We start from the raw sequence: 21,115 nt of genomic DNA, 5'->3' as shown, positions 1-21,115 counted from the left end.
AAAAGTGAAAAACTGAAGGAGAAAAACAAAGCATTTAGAAGTGAAAGCCCTTTCATGACACATCAACAGGTGGCATTAGTTTAAGAGTGAGGAATTGTGGGTATTGTATTTCAGGTTAACCACATGAGACATCTAAAATCAGACCACCCCACAAGGTAGCATCTCAAGTGTTTAATCTTGAAATCGGCACTGCATAAATTAACATCCACATAGCTGGTAAAAAAAAAAAGGGTTGACATTCCAAACTTCTCCTGTATTGTTTTTAACAAGTGACAACTTGCCAACATGCGCTAACATGGAGGCTGCCAGGGCGGAGCTGGATTCCTGAGCAGCGCTGTATTTACGCTCTGGGTACCACCGTGTTGATAGCTGAGGAGAAGTGTGGGTAATTGTCAGTGAGAGTCTCTCTAATGGGAGAGAAGAGTGTAATTATTAAAGGGGGTTATTGGGAATGAACAGCAGGGCTATGAGGTGGAGGCGGTGGCATGTGCGGTATTTACTGTATGAGGCGAAAGAAGAAGTCAGAAGAACAGAATTTGTTGGATCAGACTGTGCTGGCATGAAATTGGGTCCCATGAACATTTATGGTGTTTTGTTTTCTCCCCCCGCTCGTTTGTCAGCTGATGTGAAGGTTTCTGGAGATGAATTATAACCTGTGCCTCCATGTTTAACGTTTTCACTCTCAACACCTCCCCCTTTTAAACCATAAAAGACCTCACAAACCAGACTTTTCAGCATTGAGTTTCAAAATTAGGGAACTCTTATAGTGAGGAAGTGTTTTTATAGTAAGGCGAATAATGTTGAAGAATGTGACTGTAAATATTGAAGCTAAATCTAATGTGGGTGTGATGTTCTCAAAGGGGCAAGTGGGACCTTTAAGTTTAAAGAAAATGATGTGTTGCCATAGTGATATCCTGGAGTTCCTTTAATTAAAATTTATTTTTTAATAATAGTGGCATTTTTAATGAAATGAACAGTAGTTGTGAAGGCAAAAGTGAGACACATGTTTTTTAATTAAAATGGTTAAAAACTACATTATCCGCAAATTGTACAAGCACTCAATATGGAAACATTAATGATATTAATACATACATAGATGAGATTCTTAAATTAACATATCAGTTTCAGATGTACATGCTTTGAGCATAAAGAGAAATGAAGACAGCAAGAGGACTTTACATTTTGATATATGAAAAGGAAAAAGGGGATTCTTTAAAAAAAGAAATATAAGAAAATGTAACATTGTGCTCTTTAATCCAATATACAGTCAAATACACTTCGGTTGTACATTTTTGGCTTTCTAGTTTTGCATAAAGAATGATATCAAGACATGATTCATTTTACCACACATCTTTCCCATCATCAACAACCCAGCTGCATTACAGACAGTTGTGAAGATCTTTGGTTTTTTTCTTTTTGAAGAAACCACACAAATATAAATACATATGTGGTTTCTCTAGCTGCATGATTTCTGCCCACAGTAAAGTAAGGTCTTCTACCATATAAAGGCTCCAGAGGAGAGAGCAGGAAATGTGTTTTCCTCCAAATCAAAGGGAAATAGGAATGAACCATTGTTACTGATTGTTATAAAAAATAGGAATAAGGCAGAGGGTCTCTATGGTGGATCAGCAAAACGCCTTGCATAACTTGTTTTTACCTGAGCTGCAAATGCTAGCTTTGGATCACTATTCACCTTGAAATGAAATCTCACATGTGTAGCAACCTGAATACCCATCTCACAGAGTCATGAATGCTTAGTCATCTTCCTTCTTATGGAAGACTTTCTAGGTCAATGTTAGGTACCTGATACCTGCTATGAATATCTTAGTGTGGCTCATACCAAGATAATCTGCACAGGTGTATGAATTATGGGCAGAGCCACGCGCCCCTGATGTGATTCACCGATGATCAGTGAATTAGACCAGCAAAGACAGAATCAGGGCCAGAAAGGCTTCAAAGCACTCACTGATTATTCAGAACAAAGGGACCTGTGCACAACAAGGAAGGCTTTTTTTTTTTTTTTTGCATAACTGTGCTAGCGGTTGGTAAGAAGATACTGCTCCACTGCCTCCTTCTGTCCCTTCATCCTCTCACTCCCCCCTCCAGGGATAGAGGGATCACATGTGTAACTGCAGGGGGCAAACGCCCTCAGGACAGGGGGAATGTGCACACACACCTGTGGTGCAGGAATGTGTGTGTGTGTGTGTGTGTGTGTGTGTGTGTGTGTGTGTGTGTATGTAATTCTGACATCATTACTTATTTGGTGAAGGATTAAAAAAAAAAAAAGACACGTTAAGTGTCTTCAGCAAATGTATATGTAGGAATTTTTTTTTTAATATTTAGCTCTGCAGACTGAGATATTTGTAAATGCAAACCATAAAAGAGTAAAAGAAGTCGAACATAGTGCAAAAATTAAGCAAATGACTCATTTAGCGCAGGAAGGCAATTTGGAAATAGTTTAAAAGGTTACGGCTCTAGATACACCATCTGACTAACAGAATCTGTTGGGCGTGGTTCATAAGGAATAAAAGTTTTTAGTGCATCAAAGCTACATTGGAAGACAAAATAATTACATTAAAGGTTTTGTTTTTTTATAATTTAGTAACAATATATTACACAAATTCCAAATTTATACTTAACAACAAAACATGGTATATATATATATATACTGTATATATATATTTATATATAAAAAGGAAAGGTAGCAAGAAATGCTCAAAGATTTTGGGTATATGCGTACATTTTCTCACAATTTGGCTCAAATAAATATCAAAAGTAAACTGTCATCCAGTTGAAAAATACCAGACTAGGACTCCTTTTTTCAGAAAAGGGCTTCAATAAGAAATTTAAGGAAAAAGCAAAAAGTCAACAACAACAGGACGTAAAATATTCCTGGAGTAAAAGAAACCGATAAACACTCCTCTGTGTTAAATCTTTTACATTCCTCAAACATCAAACCATTGTCCTGTTGAAACTCGATACACTGATGATGCAGCAGAGGAGAATTCATTTCTTAAACATGTGAGTCCTGACAGATAAAATGCTTTTCTCTCAAATATGCAGGGGTTGTGTTGAAACATCCGCCGCATACCGTAGCACCAAAGGCTGTTCTGTTCATTTGGATAATAAATTAGGCAATAAGGTTGTAAATAAGTACTGTGAGCACATGAAACAGCTCTCGGTGCATCTGAGGATGTTTTCACAACTGACAATATTTTTTTTTGCAATATTCAAATCTCTTACAGAAATTAAAGCTTAAAGGAACCGATATGCTACAGCAGTGCAGCCATGCGTTGGAAGGATGTCGGAGTCACAGCCCGACTGCTTTTCTCCACCCACCAAGTGAGTTGGATCAGTCCGAACAGTCTGCTTGATGAGTGCCTGCTGTGGTTTCAGTTCATCAGCTGCACTGATGGATTGTACCTCCATTGTCTTTTGTTCTTTCGTCTCTGATGAGTACCTGTTTACACCAGACAAATGATCCTGAAATGTTACTATGGCTTCTCTGGTTTTTGCTCTCACTTCTATTTACAGTCTCCGCTGAACATCTTCTCACTTTATTTATATGGCTTTAATAGTCCCGTAAGAGTACATGTTGTAGCACAGTGCAGGAGTTGACTCAAAATTTACAAAATACATGGAAATCTTGGGAGAGTTGGTAAAACACAAAAGTCTTGAAAGCGAGTGCCGGAGAAATAAAAGACAAACATGCAGCATTTCTCTTTTTTTTTCTTTGTTTTTTTTTTCTTTCTTTCAGTGTTCAGCTTTTTTTTTCTTTTTTTTTTTTTTCTCATCGTCCTCTTTTCTCTTCCTCCCTCACTCCTCCCGCACCCTCTGATTGTCTAGCTGTCAGTCAGTCAATAAGGCCTCCAGACGGACTCATCCAAGCGGCCCGAAGCGCTCATGGCCGTTGGGGAGTTGCTGTGGCTGCCGTCGGCCTCCACGCCCTCGCTCTGGGTGTTCAGGCCCGGGTTCATCAGGCTGTTGGTCCCTCCGGTGCCCCCGGCCCCCGAGCAGGACAGCAGACGGGTGGGGGAGCGCTCGCCCCCGGTGTTCCCCGGCGCCACCATGGAGAACTGGTAGGATCCAGAGCCTGTGCCGTAATACAGGTAGGAGTTGGACTGGAAGTTCTGGGTCTGGTTGTTTGAGTAGGGTGGTGGCAGGTAGGTGTGGTATCTAGAGGAGGCTGACATGCTGAGGCCGCTGATGCCAGTGCTGGAGGTGTTGGCGGAGTAAGGGAAGGCCCCGGGGTAATGCATGCGGGGGTCTGAGAAGCGAGGGTCAGTCAGCGGCGACAGAGATGGGAAGGTGGTCCTCTGTTGGAAGAGATCTGTAGTCCCTGTTGGAAGAAACAAAGAAACGAAAGGTTGGGGAGAAAGTCAACAAACATTCAGCCATGAATGAAAACTGCTGTTGTGATTATGAAACAAGGGGTTCAGAGATTTCTCATTTTCTGTTACTCAAAACAACCCACATCTCAACAAAAGCAAATCTCTCCAAAACCCCAATTCTGAGCTCAGATTTCTTGCGATACGCCTGTCCATGGAAATGTTTGCTCAAAGTAATGAACTGAGACATTTTTTTGCTTAATAACAGTCATCAAGCACTGACAGCACATCATCCCACAGCCCCGTGCACAAGACTGAAGTTATGAGAAGGCCCCCTCGCCACAGCCCTCCTACCACTCCTTCAAAAAAGAGAGCAACGCACAGTATTCTGTCTCTCTCTGAGCAATGAAAAGAGGCATTGTCAGTGGTGAGGAGTGCTTTGTATAAACACCGATGGCTTGTTGCGCTGTTGTGCAACTCATCATAAATCATACTCGGGCGACAGAGACGGACTGTCACAATCACAGACGGAGAAGGACAATGAAAGGAAAGAGGGTTGGAAAGGAAGCGAGAGGAAAGTGTGTTTCTGTGTGAATATCGTCTAATGTGTATCACAGTCCAGGACCTGTCAGAATTAACTGCTAAGTGTAATCTCACAGGTAACAGAGTACAGTTGGACCCAGCTGTTAGGATTTCAGTTTCACTGCACACTCTCTAATTTATTCAGCTGACAAAAGGGAAATAGAAATATTGCTCGAAGGTTTGACTTGGCAGTTTGCTTCTCTGAGATTTGGGGCCGCTACTGTCACCAACTTAGTTCCTTAAGTCAAACACCATATTGCCCCTCTCACTTAGCTGAGGAGTAGTATTGGCTGATCTCACATCCTGAGCGTCGGATATGAACACGTTCACAGTCCTGCAGTCATGTAGGACTTCTGAACACTGCCTGTTGCCTCTTACTACAGCATTTTAGTTTGGACCGTGGTGCAGGGACAGTTACGTCCCATTTTTCTGCTGCGTTTTACAGTAGAGGTTGGAATTTGTAGATGGTCTCATATCAGTTTTAAGCCACAAAGGCCATGCTTAGTAAACCTGTACAGTATTTACCCTCCCTATTGATTTCTCATGTCAGTTTGTATCTTATACATATATATATATGTCACTGAAAGCAACAGTCAGGGTGATCACACACTTGGCTCCACAAACATTGCATTATAATGCTCAGGTAGGAGCCTTGGCTGACTTGTTAAGCATGTTGAGTCTTTGCACTCATGACACTCAGATATTTTGGAAGACGCTAAGGTGGCTAACGGCCAGGCTGAAATATTCTCCAACTGTAAACGCCCTTAATCTGGTTGTACTCAGTGACTAGGGAGACTTCCTCATACCGTCCTCATAGCTGGTGTCAGCATACAGTACGCTCCATCCACACCTGCCACTTGTACACACACTCCTACACCCACACACACACACCTCAGTCCATGGTTATTTGTTTGTCCGCATGTGGCTTTCATGGGTCCAATGTGCCCACATGACTGCAAGTGTAAAATGTGGATTTGGATGGCAGAGAAAAGAGAGCTTGTATTTGTGAAATAGCAAGCGGTTGCACGCCACAGCCCTGAGGGGGGAGAATGCCAAACTTGCGTGCCACAGTCTTGTTCAAATGTCTTTTCCCTATGTCTGAGAACCGGGTCCATTTTCAGTTGAAAAATCTGTTCCTTTGCAATTTCCATGGCCCCTGCAAGACTCTCTCGCTCTTTTTTTCAACAACGCACTTCTGCAGTTGAATTTCCTCTTCTTTTTGGGATGAGGGAGTTTGGTGGTGGTGGGGGGGCTGTTTCTTTTTCCAGAGTCTACCAGGCACTGGAGTCAGGCTCCATATCTGATTTCACGCGAGGAAAATCCAAGCCTTCAGCTGCTGTTGATTCGGGTGAAGTGGAGTCGGCCCACTAATTCCTACCGGACTCCCAAAAAGCCTTTGCTCTCTCTCTCTCTCTCTCTCTCTCTCTCTCTCTCTCTCTCTCTCTCTCTCTCTCTCTCTCTCCCTCTCCCTCTCTCCCTCTCCCCCTGTCTCTCTTCATCTCTCTCTCTGTCTATGCTAAATTTAGGCCTCAGGGTGAAGCTGGGGAGGGGATGTGTGGCGTGGGCACTTGATGTCTCTGGCTGCTGCGGCCCACCCCGCTCATGATCTCCATTTAATTGGAGTCGGTGGAAACGTGTTGGCTAAACTGCGGTGGGGATCGACTCCTGTGTTCTGTCAGCGGAAACAGGACTGGACACTTATCACAACACCTTAATGGGCTTGTGCTGTACCAACCTCTTGGCTGTGAGCCAGAGGAAGCCTGCTACCACCACACACTCTCTACAGTACAGTAGCTCCCTCTGGAGGAGAGGGCTAAACAAACTGTTCTGTAATTGAGAAGCAAAGTTTTACAGTCTGCTTTTTCTCCCTCTTAACCATGTTGCATACCTTACTGCATCCCCACCCTCCCCCACCCAGTATAACTACAGGCTTCACTGTTGTGGCTGTGGTAACAGTGGTGTATCTTTGGCAGAGAGGGTCTTCCTAACTGAGCCTAGTAGTAGCTGCCTGTAACCTCTGCGGCCTAAACCACACATGATCTCCATTAGGCTCATCTGAAACGTGTTGGCTAAATTGCAGGGACAGGAGAGGGGATGGACCCCAGAGGGCTAGCTGGCACAGTCTGCCGTCTGTGATGTTCCCAGTCTATGAAGCGGGTAGCTGGGAATCAGGGTTTTTATAGAGAACATAGTGTTCCAGTGCTCTCTCTTTCTCTTCTCTCCTCTAGCTCTGAAGCCGAGCGCCACACACTTAATTCTGCGGCACCATGGGCTGAGTCCTCCTCCTCCTTTTTGCTTAGCTCAGGAAGTCCACTAGTCCACAGTCAAGCGTGTAACCCAGATATGACGGGAGGTTTGCCTCATTTGCTTATAGGAGAAACTGATTTTGGTTGTTAACATAAGGGCAAGTTTGAGGCGGCCGCGTCTGTGTGTGTAATTGTGCGCAGGGTTATGTGTGTGTATGCGTGTGTGTCCACATGTGGTGGCTGGCAATGGGGAGATGCAAATCCAGGCGCTCACCTGTGAAATGTTTACTCAGGCTTGATGCAAACTGTGACGGCCAGTGCTCAGGGAATGGTGTCTCAGGCAAATAAGTGGAGGAAGGGAAAAGGGAGCGAGAAAGCCCCGTGTTCGTCCAGCTACATGTAAAGACACACTGTGCTGTGCAGTGAGATTGTTTTCTAATCTTCTCCCTCATATCCTCCACAAACAGACTCTGCTGTGCTTCGGTATGGATGTTATAACTCCTGTCAGAGGTAGAGAGCGTTTGATTTACTGACTGGTTTGGGTGGTTTGAACGGATGTCATGGGATGCCATGAGGATGAGTTGTCACTGTTGATAACAGGGTGATGATGACAAGGCAGCATAATGCCAGGGCAGAGCTGCTGCTGCACAGGCCTAAGAACTAGAGACCCAAATGAACACAAATGATCTCCAGGTGTTTATTTAAGCACCAAGGCTTTGGGGCCGAAACATCATGTTGAATGCAAATGATAATCACCTCTCTACTGTGACACCATGGTCAACAGCCCCAAAGCCTCATCCATGTTCGGCACTTTATCATGTGAGTGCGGAGGATTTTGCATGTCCCCAACTTGTGACGTGCAATACAAGCAAGGCTGAAGGAGGATTGTTATTACAAAAAACCTGAGATTTTCCTAATGCATCAACAGCCAAGGTGACATGATGATAATAATAATGTTTGTTTGTCTATGAGAGGTATTGCACTTCCTTGCAAAGCCACTGATGTGATGTGTTTTGCTGACCATAGAGCATGTTTTTGTTAGTTTGGGGATATATGAATACAAGTATCATTCATTATGTCACATTTTCTTTCTGAAATTTCAAGTTTAGGCTTTAAGATCTCAAACATATCTCATAAAATATTTTTACCAACCATCACTGCCACTCACACCATCATGAGTGTCTTGTGTTGCGCTGAATCTCGCGCTAGAACAGGCCTTACTCACTGCTCAGTCAAATTTATATTCTTCAGCTTCAGGCATCGTATCCTATCTGATAAATTGTAGAAAAGAGAGCAAGATCAGTGAGCCAGATCTAAGTCTTTTTCTCCTTTCTTCTATGTGTGTGTGTGTCTTAATGTCTGTCCTCATCACAGTGTGAGTGGATGACTCAGCGTGTCTGGTGTGGTTGGTGGTGGTTTCTGAGTAGGGGATGGATAGGAGACTGTGGGGGCTGTTAGACAGCATAAAAGATCGAAATCACCAAGAAATAAATGAAAGAAAGTGGGAGGGGAAGAAGAAGAAGAGGAAAAAGAAGGAGGCAGAGTGGTGGCGTCCTAGGAATGTTCTGGGATGTAGTAGGGCCCTACGGGCAAAACGAAACAGACTCCAAAATTGTCACAGCGAATGGCACACCCTGGGTTATGCCTGCTTTTCCAGCTTCTCCGCTTCAGTACTGTTTGTTTCAAAGGCTGTCAGCATGTCTCTTAATTAAGATAAATGAGTTTGGATAACTTCAGTTTGTTCCGAGATGTCCTTAAAGATGTGACATTTGAGAGGTGTGAACTATCTTGGCAGTCCAAAGTATCTCAATTATCTCCTCTGTAGTTTTCATGCCTGTAATTAAGGCCATTGCTTAGTGACCTCGCCTATGATGCTTCATGTTGATTGGGCCTCACATCATGAGTACATCTTGACAATTAACGAACACCCTTAGAAACAATTTTCTCGCACAAAAGCATAGGCATGGACATCAAATCAGTTCTCATCAAATGTTGGCGTCAAATCAAGAGTCGAGCTTTATGAGTTTAGTTACACAGAACGCTGTGGCACGGTGAAGGTAGGAAGGTCTTTGAAATGTCTCACCTGGCCATGGTCTCAGGTCCTCCTCTACCTTGCATGTCTTCAGAGCAGGGGTGTCCATTTGCTCCTGCCACAGGGCTGTAACAAAATATGAACAGCAGGTGAACACTAGGATCTCTATCATAAAGAAGTCAGTGGAGATATTTTATTTGTGCAGGAATGCAAAATCTTGTTAAATGCAGTGAAATGTGTGAGTTGTGTGGGTGAGGAAGTCGCTGCCTACGCCATACAAATCTAAAGACTGTTCCAAAAACCCCTCCATGACAGACTTGTCAAAACTGTCTTGACATCTGGCGGTTTGGAGATGTGTCTTCCTGTCACAGGTTGGCCTCTGCTGACTGAGCAGTGAAGACTGGGAAGAGGAGGGGTGGTTTTCTCACCAGAGTGAGACCAGGCTTGGAAAAACATGCTTGATGGGTGCATGGGAGATATTTTTGGGTCTTTCAGGCGAGACACTGGAGAGGCAGCGGAGACCTGTGAAGCGCAGGACACTCACTAGCCTGTCCAGCCAAGCTGTCAGGAAGTGAAGGAGGGTCAAGGACCTACTGGCCCAACGCGTGGGACCCTGCTTCACACTCGACGGCCACACCGCAGGAGGCCTGACAAAAACAGGGCCTGTTTGCTCTGGGTCTGAGACTGTGCAGTTGTTACAAGACAACTTGCACGGAGCTCTGTGGACACAGGCATTCTCAGAACATGGGTTGTACACTGTAACATATTCTTAAAAGTTTTTTTCCTCAAATGCACGTTAATATTTCCATCGTAACAAGAAACCTGCAGTGTATAATCACATTTTTTTCTCATGTCGCTCTACTGACAGCAGCAGTCAACCATGTGTTGTCGCTGTGACTCTGCCTTCCGCCGCTGAGATACCGCAATATAGTAAACTCCTAACCTCCTGTAGTGGCAATTAGGATGGAGAAGGATGCCAGAAGCAGGGAGGGGGGCGGAGCTGGGCTGTTCACCTATAGCCGAACTGGTCTCAGCATGTGTAACATCTTTGCTTCCCCTGGAGCTCCTCCACTTCCTTTGCAAAGGCCCAAATCAGCACTCAGTCAACGAGAGGTCCCGCACTATGCCTCACAATGGCAAATTCTTACACATAAATGGCCTTATTCAGAAAGGCTTGCAAGCAGCTGGTACGATTCGCTCAAGAAAATAAACATCTCCTTCAAATATTTTGATTGGCCAGCAGACAACGTCAATACCAGAGGCACAGATTACCCCTGTTAATAAGAGGACCAACCCCCTGGGTGGAGCTGAGGAGTGGGGAAGGAAGGGGCTGAGATGGGAAGAAGTGGCGACTGCGTCACTAATAAGTAGCTTTGGGGTGGTGCCAGTGCAGTTTTGGGGAGGACACAAATAAACACATACACTGCTCTTAAAGTGCATGTGTAGATGAAAGGGATGGCTGAGGAGATGTTTGAGCCAAAATGGCGTCCATCCTCGTGACTCCGGATCCAGCAACGCCTCTGAGACATGTAATGCGCCTGCCGTAATGAAGCGTGTCATTGAGACACAGTGAATGCCGGTCCTTGTGCTGGCTTCCTGCGCCGCTTAGGCCTTAGGCGTCGCAACGGGGAGAGAATGTGAGAGAGCAAGCAAGAGAGAAAGAAAGACGCCAGCAAAGGAAGGAGAGAGAAAGAGAGCGTGTTAGAGAGGGGAGGAACACGGCCTTGGCTCAGCTATGTGGGACATTTGATATGTCTTTTGAGCCCTCACTTATAACGTGAGCAAAAACAAACACATGGGCTGAAAAATCCTATGTTCTCTTTGAGAGCTCGTCGTCCTCCCGCCCTTCCCCTCTCTCCAGACTCAATAGAGACTGTTCATGGCACACATGTAGTTTCTGTAATTGCTGAAATGTAAAACTCAGCCTGACTCTGATGTGAAATTATAACTTACACAAACAGTTGAGTCTGGTAAAAAACAACTTGCTCTCACTTCTCTTTTTTTCTTCTTTTTTTTTCCACCAAGGAGGTGGCTTCAAAAAGATTCTTTTTTTTTTGTCGGAGAACAGAAACATTTTCAGTTTGAATTATTCATCTCAGGGTCACAAAAAGAGAGTAACCACAAGTGAAGCTTTCAGGCACCATAACAAATAAACTCTGTGGCAGCCATTGACATATTATGTAAATAGTGGAGTGAAGAAGTAAAACAGAGTGTCTAAAGGACTGGTCCAGATTCCTGCTCGATTTGGTTGTATTGGCCTCAGAGGGCCAGCTTCCTGCTTGGGTTTGGCAGAAATCAGCCTGAAACCCAACTAGCGTGACGGCTATACTCAAAAGTCCGCACCACAGCTACCTGACGGTGCTAATTTCCTGTCTCGCTCTTGCTTCTAATTGGCTGATCATGTCATCTTGGATGTGTGAATTAGTGTGAGCGGCAGTAGCATAGCGCTGCCTCGAACCTGGGGGGCCGGCCAGCTTGTTTATGTGGAGTAAACAGTGTGGTCACTGTGGACGAGGCAGGAGGGGCACGGCTGCGTTGGGCTGGTCCTCCATCAAACAGGACTTTCTCACGTTAAAGTCCAGTCCAGAGGCCACAGCCTGAACATACTGAACAAGAGGGGCACAGCTGCACAGATGTGTGCCAGTTGTGCAGGAGGAAGCTGGAGGTACCAACATTTGTGTTGGTGTCATTAATAGAAAAAAAATGCTCCTTTTTTTAAGTAGAATTTGCAAGATAAAATGCTGAGTACATTTAAAAATGAAATGTGTCATTTATTATTGCTGCAAGAATCTACTGACGTTTCTAATAAGATCACCACACGGGTCACACACACACATTCAGACAGACAGGCACATGTGCACATTCACAAAGACTCACACACACACACACTCTCTTTTGGTCCCTCATCAAAGCGTCGAGCACTTGACTTGATGGCGGAACGTTATGCTAGTATCTGATATTCATCTTCAGAGAGGAACACACAGGTGTTGGAACAAATAACATGTTAAATGATACCACCTCAAAAGTGCCAGGACTTTCTTTTTGGATGATTAAATTGCTGCTGTATTTCTTTTTCCCCCTCTCTCTCACTGTTAAAACACATTTAAGTTAAAAGAGCCGCTTTCGTCTCGGCTGTCTGTTAGAGGCCGTGCCAGGGGCTTGTTGAGTTTTGTCTGCATTTAAAATGGAACAAGGTAAAACTGGGATCTGTTTTCCGCTTTACACTTTGAGGGAAATCAAATTTTCTATCAGCTGTTTGCTTTTCTTAAGGCTGGAAAGAGCTGTGTATAGATTATAAGTGCAGTGGCACAGTTAGATGCTAGAGGACGATCTGCATTCTGTATCAGAGAAAGGGGAAAAAAAAAACTGCCACCCACAGACACATATAGTATACACATGTACCTCACTTGAGGTTTTGAAAACCAGAATAACAATTTAGTACTTGATTGTCTGAGTGTCAGATTTGCTTGACTGCACTAGTTGAACCACGCATTTTAAACCACACACACACACACACACACACACACACACACACTGTCTCCCTCCGCCCTCTCTGAGAATCATTCCACATGTCTAGCAGGCTTACCTGTGGCCACTGAAGAACAAAAACAAGCAGCAAATGCAGCGTCTGCCAGCGTGCAGGGATCCTGTCACTGCATGCACTGTAATGAGCTCTTAATTACCCTGTCTGTCTGGGCCACTAACGGAGAACTTGCAACGCCAGCACGGAATTGTGTGTGTGTGTGTGTGTGTGTGTGTGTGTGTGTGTGTGTGTGTGTGTGTGTGTATGTTTTGTGTTTTCACTGTGCCTGTGTTGCAATCGTCTGTGCGAGTGATTTAAGAATCCAGGGTAGCGTTGAGCAGATGTCTTAAGACATGTCCTGTTGACAGCGAAACTGAGACAGTGTTTCATGGCTCAGACAAACAAAATGAAGCAAGGCGGCTTTAGGAGGAGATGACACTGTATTTTCTTATTTGGTCGTCTTCAACGGGAAATGCAAGGTCCCATCCCTGGATAATGGAAAACATCTTTTGTAACAGCGAGACGGGAATCCACTTAATTATAACGTGTTGATGGGCGATCTATCACCCAGCAATTCCCAAACAAACAGGCCTCGGGATTTAAAGTATCTGCAAAATACAACAGTGTCTGGCAGGGCTGCCAGAAGCAGAGACGTGTGTGCTGTTGATATGTAAACATCTCGCTGTGTCTTTGAATGGGATTTATTACAACAAAGTCTATTTTTGTTGGGGCTTTGCTTGTAATACTGTAGTGTTGTTGTCTGTGCGTGATTCCTACACATACGGGAGCGCTCTGTGAGATCCGCGCAGTGACATACATCTCTAGTCTGCCGCCCGGGCACTCCAACAGATAGACGTGGTGGGAGGGAGAAGGGCCCTCTGCTCTGTTATTTAATTATTTTACCACTCTTGCCCTGCGGTATGCCGTCATGATGGTAATACCACAGATTAAGGTGTGTGATTTTTACAGCCCTTCCCCTCCTCTTTCTCACTTGCACACACTTCTTATAGACGGCCTCCAGTCACTGGCAGCTGTAACGTGAAGCTCAAGGCCTTCACAGTCGCTGACAGTTCCAACTGATGTTAATATGTTGTGTCTGCTCACAGTGCATATACTGTACATGTGTGAGTTGCAACATCGCAGCCCTTTGAAGCCTGACAAGCCTATGACGCTCTAATTCCTGCCCTAATCCTGTGCGAGGCAGACGAGAGCACAGCAAAGAGCTGCTCTTCGTCTGCTGTCTGGACCATGTCTGTACACCTCTCCTTGCCGACTGGAGCCACCCCCCCCCCTTCATTTTCAAGTCAGCCCTCAGAAACCTAAATCTCCCAGTAAAAGCTTAGCTGCAGGGGGCTTTTTATTGGCAGACAACGTACAGAGCTCATGCCAAACTCTAAACCATCAGAAAATTATCATCACAGTGGATGTATTGTGTTGAAGCTCCACACTGTTTATTTTCAGCGTAACCGGTCGATGGTGTTTCTAAAATGGCTGACATGTTTTCTGCTCAGCACAGGCTGTGCGAGGGAACAAAATCAACGTCAACAGTAAGTAAGGACATGGGGGGAGCAGGGCAAAAGACCCTGTGTTCTCCACAGTCAGCTGTTAGATAGGACCATACTGGTGACTCAGCGCTGGCTAAGCTAAGCGCAAGGCCAAACACTGCTGTATGACTGTGATACACACTGATAGAGTTCCACCCACACACGGCCCAGCGCTCCCAAACAAGCCCTCCTGTACACAGCAACATGCTGATACAAAGGTAATGAGGTTCATTAGCTAGCATGAGAACTGGAGAGTAGGCGGGAGAGAGGAAAGCTGTGTGTGTGTGTGTGTGTGTGTGTGTGTGTGTGTGTGTGTGTGTGTGTGTGTGTGTGTATATAGTGTGCATGCTTTCATGTCTGGCATCCTGTTAAAGCGGCTCTGACATATGATGGAGAGTGAACACTCATCCTCACTCCAACCATCACCCACGCAGATGTCCACAGCACACACATATGCTTGAAACAACCCCCTCCCCTCCATCGCACCACCTCAGTCTGAGTCTCAGTCTGAGAGTGACGTGATTGCCAAGGTAGCGGGCGGCTGTTACATTCCTGAGGCTGTAGTGTGCGGTGTGTGGAGGCCAGCCTCAGCACCCAGGCCAAGCTCGGTTGGCAGCACCCGCCATGCCACCTGGCCACAGACTCAACCCTGCACTCTGTGGGGCCTGGACCCACCAAGGCAGGGCATCCGGGGACAGAGCTGACATGAGCTTCCCTTCGGACGGCCAACATATATAACAGCTCGCAGATTAGTGGAACAGAACTCAAAGCCCCCCGTAGAGGAAACGCACATGAAGGGCACTTGGCTTAGTTTAATGCTGGGCAAATGGCATGTACTGAGTTGATGTGTAACAGATTTGTCTTACAGATTACTTACCCACTGGCCAAATAAAACTAAATATGTTTGTTTTGTTAAAGTAGGTATTTATTTCTAAGTGATGGTAGTTAAAACGAGTTGTATTTATGGTGTTGTGGTGACGGTGAGGATGTTTTTTGTGGTTGTGTAGATCAGTGGTCCTCACCTTGTGTGGTGCTGAGGTGGGTTTGGTGGATGGGGCGGGGATTATTGTTCACTGGGCCTATTCGCATAGTCCGCTGGTAGCGCTCGATCTCTGACAGCCTGTCCGAGAACTGCATCTTCTGGGGGTCTTCTATCTTCACTCTGTGCCCTGAAACAAGTGACATGAGGAGGACGGGTAAGAGAGGAATCCAGGACTTGCCAATTTTGCCACCTACACAACCAGGAAAATGGCACAAAAGTGGCACTTTATATTTCCAGAGTTGTACAAAAACAGCAAAAACAACAACAGGAGTCCTTTTGGAAAACTTCTCCTTCTCCCTAATTTAATTAATGGAGCCGGGCAGTTCGACATGTCCTGGCAAAACAACCTCTCTTTGCCTGTCTAAACTGTAATTAATGTGAAATTGACTTGGACTGTGAAGACCATCAATATCCTCCATTGTAATTCACACACACTCACACAGGATGAAATTATATAAGGGAAGAGAGAGAGACACTGTCACCATGTTTTCAGCTTCCAAATACAAAAATATTATTAGAATGTCAGCAGACCTTGAAATACATTGGCTAGACACTAAGTGTTACCCAAGCTGCACCTGTTGCCGCGTCATCCGCAGATAACGACAGCGTAAGTGGGTGAAAATAATTGCTTGAGGAATGTTGTTTTCCCTGAACCTAAAGTCTAAGAAATAATAAACTATAAGTTGTTACATTAGGCGTTTCTGTGAACTGATGAAGGTAAGTGATGTTATCGTGCTTAAAAACCAAGAAGTAGTGCGTAGATACACATACACACACACACACACACACACACACACACACACACACACACACACACACACACACACACAGGTCTGACTGACGGAGCACTTAGTCAGAAGGAAACACCCAGACAAGGCTACCAAACCATGTAGTCATCAGCCTTAAACATAACAGACAGAAAGCGAAAGACTGAAAGGAGTTTTGTAGGTGTGCGTGCGTGTGTACTTGCGTGTGTGTGCAGGGGGTGAGAATTAACTGAAGCAGATCTGCTGCATCTCTTTTATCTAGACTCGGAAAACTAACCAACGCACTTAGTGCCCTTATCACTTTGACATCCCCTTCAGGGAGATGGTAAGAAAAAAAAAAAACCTCTGATCATGCCTTTTACATAGACACTCACATGTACGCTTACATGTATGAATACACATGTTCACATGCACACATACGTGCACACGCTCCACATGTGAACACACCTTAAATGTCAGACGTGAGTCCGGATGAGGGCTTTGCCTCTAATGGGAGGAAGAGATTTTAATGTAACTATCAATGCACCAAAACTGTGTGTGAACCAGCATGTATACATTCTGTGGTTTTCTCCCTGGCATCTCTACAGAGTAGCCTAATGTGAAGTAATGGCTGGATTTGAATATTTTATCACTATATAAAGGGGGCAAGCAGACGGACCAATATGGATTTTGCCCGTCCTTTCTCTCCACTGACCCATGGGCAATATATCTTCCCTCGGTGGCTGACCCATGGGTAAAGTTTCCTCTCGTTTACCGCTCTGTCCATTTGTTTGTGCCCACCACCTCCCCGCACACACACCCCCACTCCCAACACACATGCATACAGATACAAACAGGTTACGCAGGCGCACACAGACCATGTCTGACTTCGGACAGCAGAGAGTTTGTTTTCAGTGTCTGTCTGTGTTCAGAGTGCAGCACTGAATACTCAGGTCCTTTTTTTAAATTCACACTCACTGATCAACCGTTGTGTTGCACTTTGCTTGTGTGAGAAAGAGAAAGAGACTCAGTCATGACTAATATGTCTGAGCAGAGACAGCAGTTCTATTGCCACTCTCCAGCTGTTTGTTTTCCCGAGCATTAGGACTTGGGACGCCAAAGTGTGTGTGAGAGTGTGTGTGTGTGTGTGTGTGTGTGTGTGTGATTCCATCCACCGGCACACTAGTTTGCTCCGTGCCGTTACTCAGGAACATATCCTGGGCGGATACACACCCCCTAACACACTGTAATATCTTTTTTATTCACGCTCACATGCATGCGGCCAGTGTGCCTTCTCTTTAAACTGTGATGGAAGGAATGAAGGCCAGCGTTTTACTCTCTCTCTCTCTCTCTCTCTCTCTCTCACTCACTCACACACACACACACACACACACACACACACACACACACACACACACACACACACACACACACAGCGCCAGGTCCAGGCTCCATCAGCCACATAGACACTGTGGCTACTGTCTGTTCCAGGCCAGAGCAGGGGCGGCCAGGGGAAGCAGCCCTCCAAATATAGCCCCTATATGTGTCCTTGTGTAGTTATTAAGAGATTTACACCACCTCAAACGGCTGAGGTCAGGGAAATGATACATCCCACTGCTCTCTGGTTGGAAAAAAAGACAGACAGGCAGGAAAAAAATGATAATTGGTCAGTTTTTCTGTGGCCAGTGGTGGTCTAAGATGAATTGGCTGGCTCTTTAGGGATGAAAGTGATCATTCAACTGCCCACAAACACACACACACACACACACACACACACACACACACACACACACACACACACACACACACACACACGCCTAGCTGTGGATCCTGTGGCCCGGTTTCAGCTGGCAGGGACACATCACATTTGGCGACACACTGTTCATAGCGTCCAGTAGGGGGTTTAGTGGGCTGTGAGAAGGTGATTTTTTTTTTTTTTAGAGGAGCCGAGGCTTCATTAGAACAAGCAAGGCCTGGAGCTCATTAACCCGGGGCCACACAGTCGCTGTTAACACCACTAATCAACTGGGAGGCAGCTCAAAACTTTCTTTTCCCCTTCTGGTCTCTTTGCATCTCTGCCTTTATCGCTTGTACTTATAAGGCTATCAGGAGGGCAGCACCCTCGCACTTTAATCTCTCTCATCTTATTTAAGACATTTTGTTTTGATTTATAAATGTAGCTACTACAAAAGTCAACTTTTTTTCTTTTAAATTGCATCTGCGTGAATTTTGCAAGTCACCTTTGTGGCTACCATATGAATGCGAAACGTTAAGAAGCTTGTTATGGTAATACCGAATGAAAGAGGAACTACTTAATCATTGTTTTTTTCCATTTAAAAAAAATTGATTCCTGTTTAGTCTAAATTGCGCTCGGACTTTGTGTTAAACTGTTTGTTTATCATTAATGTGTATATTTATCTGCCTGCATGTGGTTTAAATCATGTGACAACCCTATTTTAAACTTTACTTCTTCCCTGCACATTGAGTCTTACTGAAAGGAAACACTGTAGAAAAGTTTTAATGACTGTCTAAATCATCACAGTCAGAGCCAAGGAAACAGAACCTGCATCCTCCGGTTAAACCTCGTGTTAATACGCTGTCTTTGGCCAGTTGACCCTGACTGTAGCCGCAGTGTGTCCACTCCGACCGCCAACATTTGACTTCTATCTACTCTACAGGGCTGGGGGCCAGAGGGGTGCGAGCGCTCCACACCAGCCCCTTTTCAGAGGGGTTTCTGTGGTCGGATGAATATTTAATGTGTCAGGGTGCACTTAGGAGAGAATACCCTTGTTTTTCTCTCTATGATATCATAACCACAAGATAGAGCTGGGAGATGGGGGCCAATGCACACATGAGGCCTAAACAGCAGCGCTCAATATGCACCCAGACCCGAAATGGATGCTAAAGGTTGTAGATTTACTAGCCTCCTCTCAGAGTAGCGGTCGCATCATCTGAAAGCATTATGGAAGTCTATGAAGAACGAATAAAATGCTTGATATAAAATGTCTGGTATTAACGATGTACTGAAAGGCGATGGCTGTGTTTTGAAGAAATGGGTGTGCCGTTCTCAGCCCCGCTTTGTTTTCTGCAAGTGTGTGTGTGTGTGTGTGTGTGTGTGTGTGTGTGTGTCTCTTTATTTCCTGAGAGTGTTTTATCTTCTCTGCAGAATAACTTGAGATGTTGCTTTGCTCTTTTGCCCCAATGCTTTGAGGCACATTGAAATAGGTTCAAGTGTAAGTTATTTGGAAAGCATGAATTTTTTTTTTCTTTTTTTTCTTTTTTTTTCTTCTTCCACGAGATAGCACCCGGTGCTGTGAGACCAGACCACATAAACGGCAAACTACACTGAGCCTTGCCCAGCCTTCCATCCACAAAGCCCGTATCAGGTCAACACAGAGACAGTGTTTGCTCAGTAAGGTGACAGCCAGGCCTTAAACACAGACGCCACAGCTAAATGATCACCCAGCATGACCTGTTTCCTTCCTTCACCCCTCACTTTTTCTCCACTTCTCTCGTTCTCTGTCTGTTTGTCTCTGTCCCCATTGAAAGGAAGAAACATATGTTCCCGTCCAAAGGGAGACACATTAGACACAAGCTCTTTTTAGTGAAGGGCTGGGTGCTTTTTCAGGGGCAAAGTGAAACTCTATCTGGATGGCAAAGGGCAATACGTGCTTTGGCTGCTGCCCAAGTCTGCTCTGAATATATTTGAAGTGTAAATATTTGTATTTGACGTATAAATGGACTTGATAGGCCCCTGATAACAGACTAGAATTGATTTGGAGAGCATGTATCACACTTAACACTGAAAACTATGTCTGGACTGTAAAGTCTATGTAAGTATGGTATAGGATTACATAGAAAAATGTCTGGGTAGTGTAAGGTGCATTTCTGACTCTAATATGAGGGCTACAAAACAGCAGCTGATTGTGATATTTAGCTTCTTAGCTTCTTTACTGTGTTTTTTTTAATTCAGTTACCACAACTGAAAATGCATCGAGCTTTCCCTTTTGCTCAGGGAAGCCCATGCTGCATGTTTTCATGTAATGAAAGTTGAGAGTTGCAAAGATGTGAACTAAAGAGTGGCATCCTCAGAAAACACAGTGCGATGTGGAGCGACAGTTGAGCATATGTTGCAGCGAGGCCTACTTGCCTACATGCAAACTTCCGTTTGCCCTCAACAGACACTGGAGACGTTTCAACATCTGTTGAGCAAAGCCTTGTACACCTGTCTTCCTCTTCCTCCTCTCTAGCGGACCTGAACCCCCTATGTTCTCGTTCCCACCCTGATTCTTTCCACCACGTTCTCTTATACTTCCCTTTTCAATCTATTACGAGCATCACCGCACGGCTCAGAAAGCATCCCTGCAGCAAATGTATTTGGCACGGTGATCCCCATGGCCACCAATCACGCAGTTGGGTATTTACAGTGGGGCAAATCAAAGTTCTTGTTTTGAGGCTGACCCTGAAGGATGTGGGTTTTACCCTTGGCTGGTGATTGTGGCTGTCTCGTCTGGGCCTCCATGAGTCGATGCTAGCCACACACAGACATTACACTACTTTATGCTCATTTACATAACACCCTTGTAATACTTTCAGTATGAATGCATTCAGTTTTACGACTATATCATTGCCATGGATTGGATGCACAAACTGTTTGGACATAAACTATGTGTGAGTTAAAGTGTTATTCATCAATATGGCAGCACCGAATACAGTGGCACGTTTTTTTTTTTGTTTTGTTTGTTTTTTGTTTTTTTGTGGAAACATTATTTCCATCTAAGCTTTCAGGAGGAGGTCACCAAAAGTTTTGGCACACTTTATCTGTAGTTCACCCTCTGTGGCAACAGCTGCGGGATCATCTGGTCCCTTAGGCTCATGCATCAGCCTCTCTGGGGACATCAGCAGTGTGAAAATCCCCCTCGCAGGCCTGAAAACAAGCTGCTCACAGCGGAAGTTGCTACATGAGACTGTTTGAGCAAAGAGCACAAGCACAGCCTTCCTTTTCTGATAAGGGGATAAAGCTATTTGCGTGTCTGTTTGCGTGTGTGTGTGTGTGTAGGGGGGGGGGGGGG

The 21,115-nt window shown here is 44.9% G+C and overlaps 1 protein-coding gene across 4 annotated transcripts in view; it reads right to left on the bottom strand.

Annotated features, from left to right (window-relative positions):
• Positions 1 to 995: 995 nt before the first annotated feature.
• runx3 (RUNX family transcription factor 3) overlaps positions 996 to 21,115 on the bottom strand; it is a 49,085-nt gene continuing 28,965 nt past the window's right edge. For 3 of the 4 annotated variants that reach the window (XM_023399871.2, XM_087172217.1, XM_023399872.2), the window contains 3 exons: positions 15,278 to 15,424; positions 9,240 to 9,314; positions 996 to 4,339 (listed from right to left, as the gene is read on the bottom strand). In XM_023399871.2, the coding sequence (XP_023255639.1) occupies positions 3,858 to 4,339; positions 9,240 to 9,314; positions 15,278 to 15,424 (704 nt within the window). In that variant the 3' untranslated portion in view covers positions 996 to 3,857. The remainder of the gene's footprint in view (positions 4,340 to 9,239; positions 9,315 to 15,277; positions 15,425 to 21,115) is intronic. The other variant, XM_087172218.1, reaches the window with a different exon arrangement.

The sequence above is a fragment of the Seriola lalandi genome, unplaced genomic scaffold (assembly GCF_002814215.2).
Source record: "Seriola lalandi dorsalis isolate HSWRI2012SDOR001 ecotype SW California unplaced genomic scaffold, Sedor1 jcf7180002052126, whole genome shotgun sequence".
In the NCBI taxonomy this organism is placed as follows: Eukaryota; Metazoa; Chordata; class Actinopteri; order Carangiformes; family Carangidae; genus Seriola; species Seriola lalandi.
Note: the sequence above shows the minus strand (reverse complement) of the source record. Positions and strands in the feature narration are given on the sequence as shown.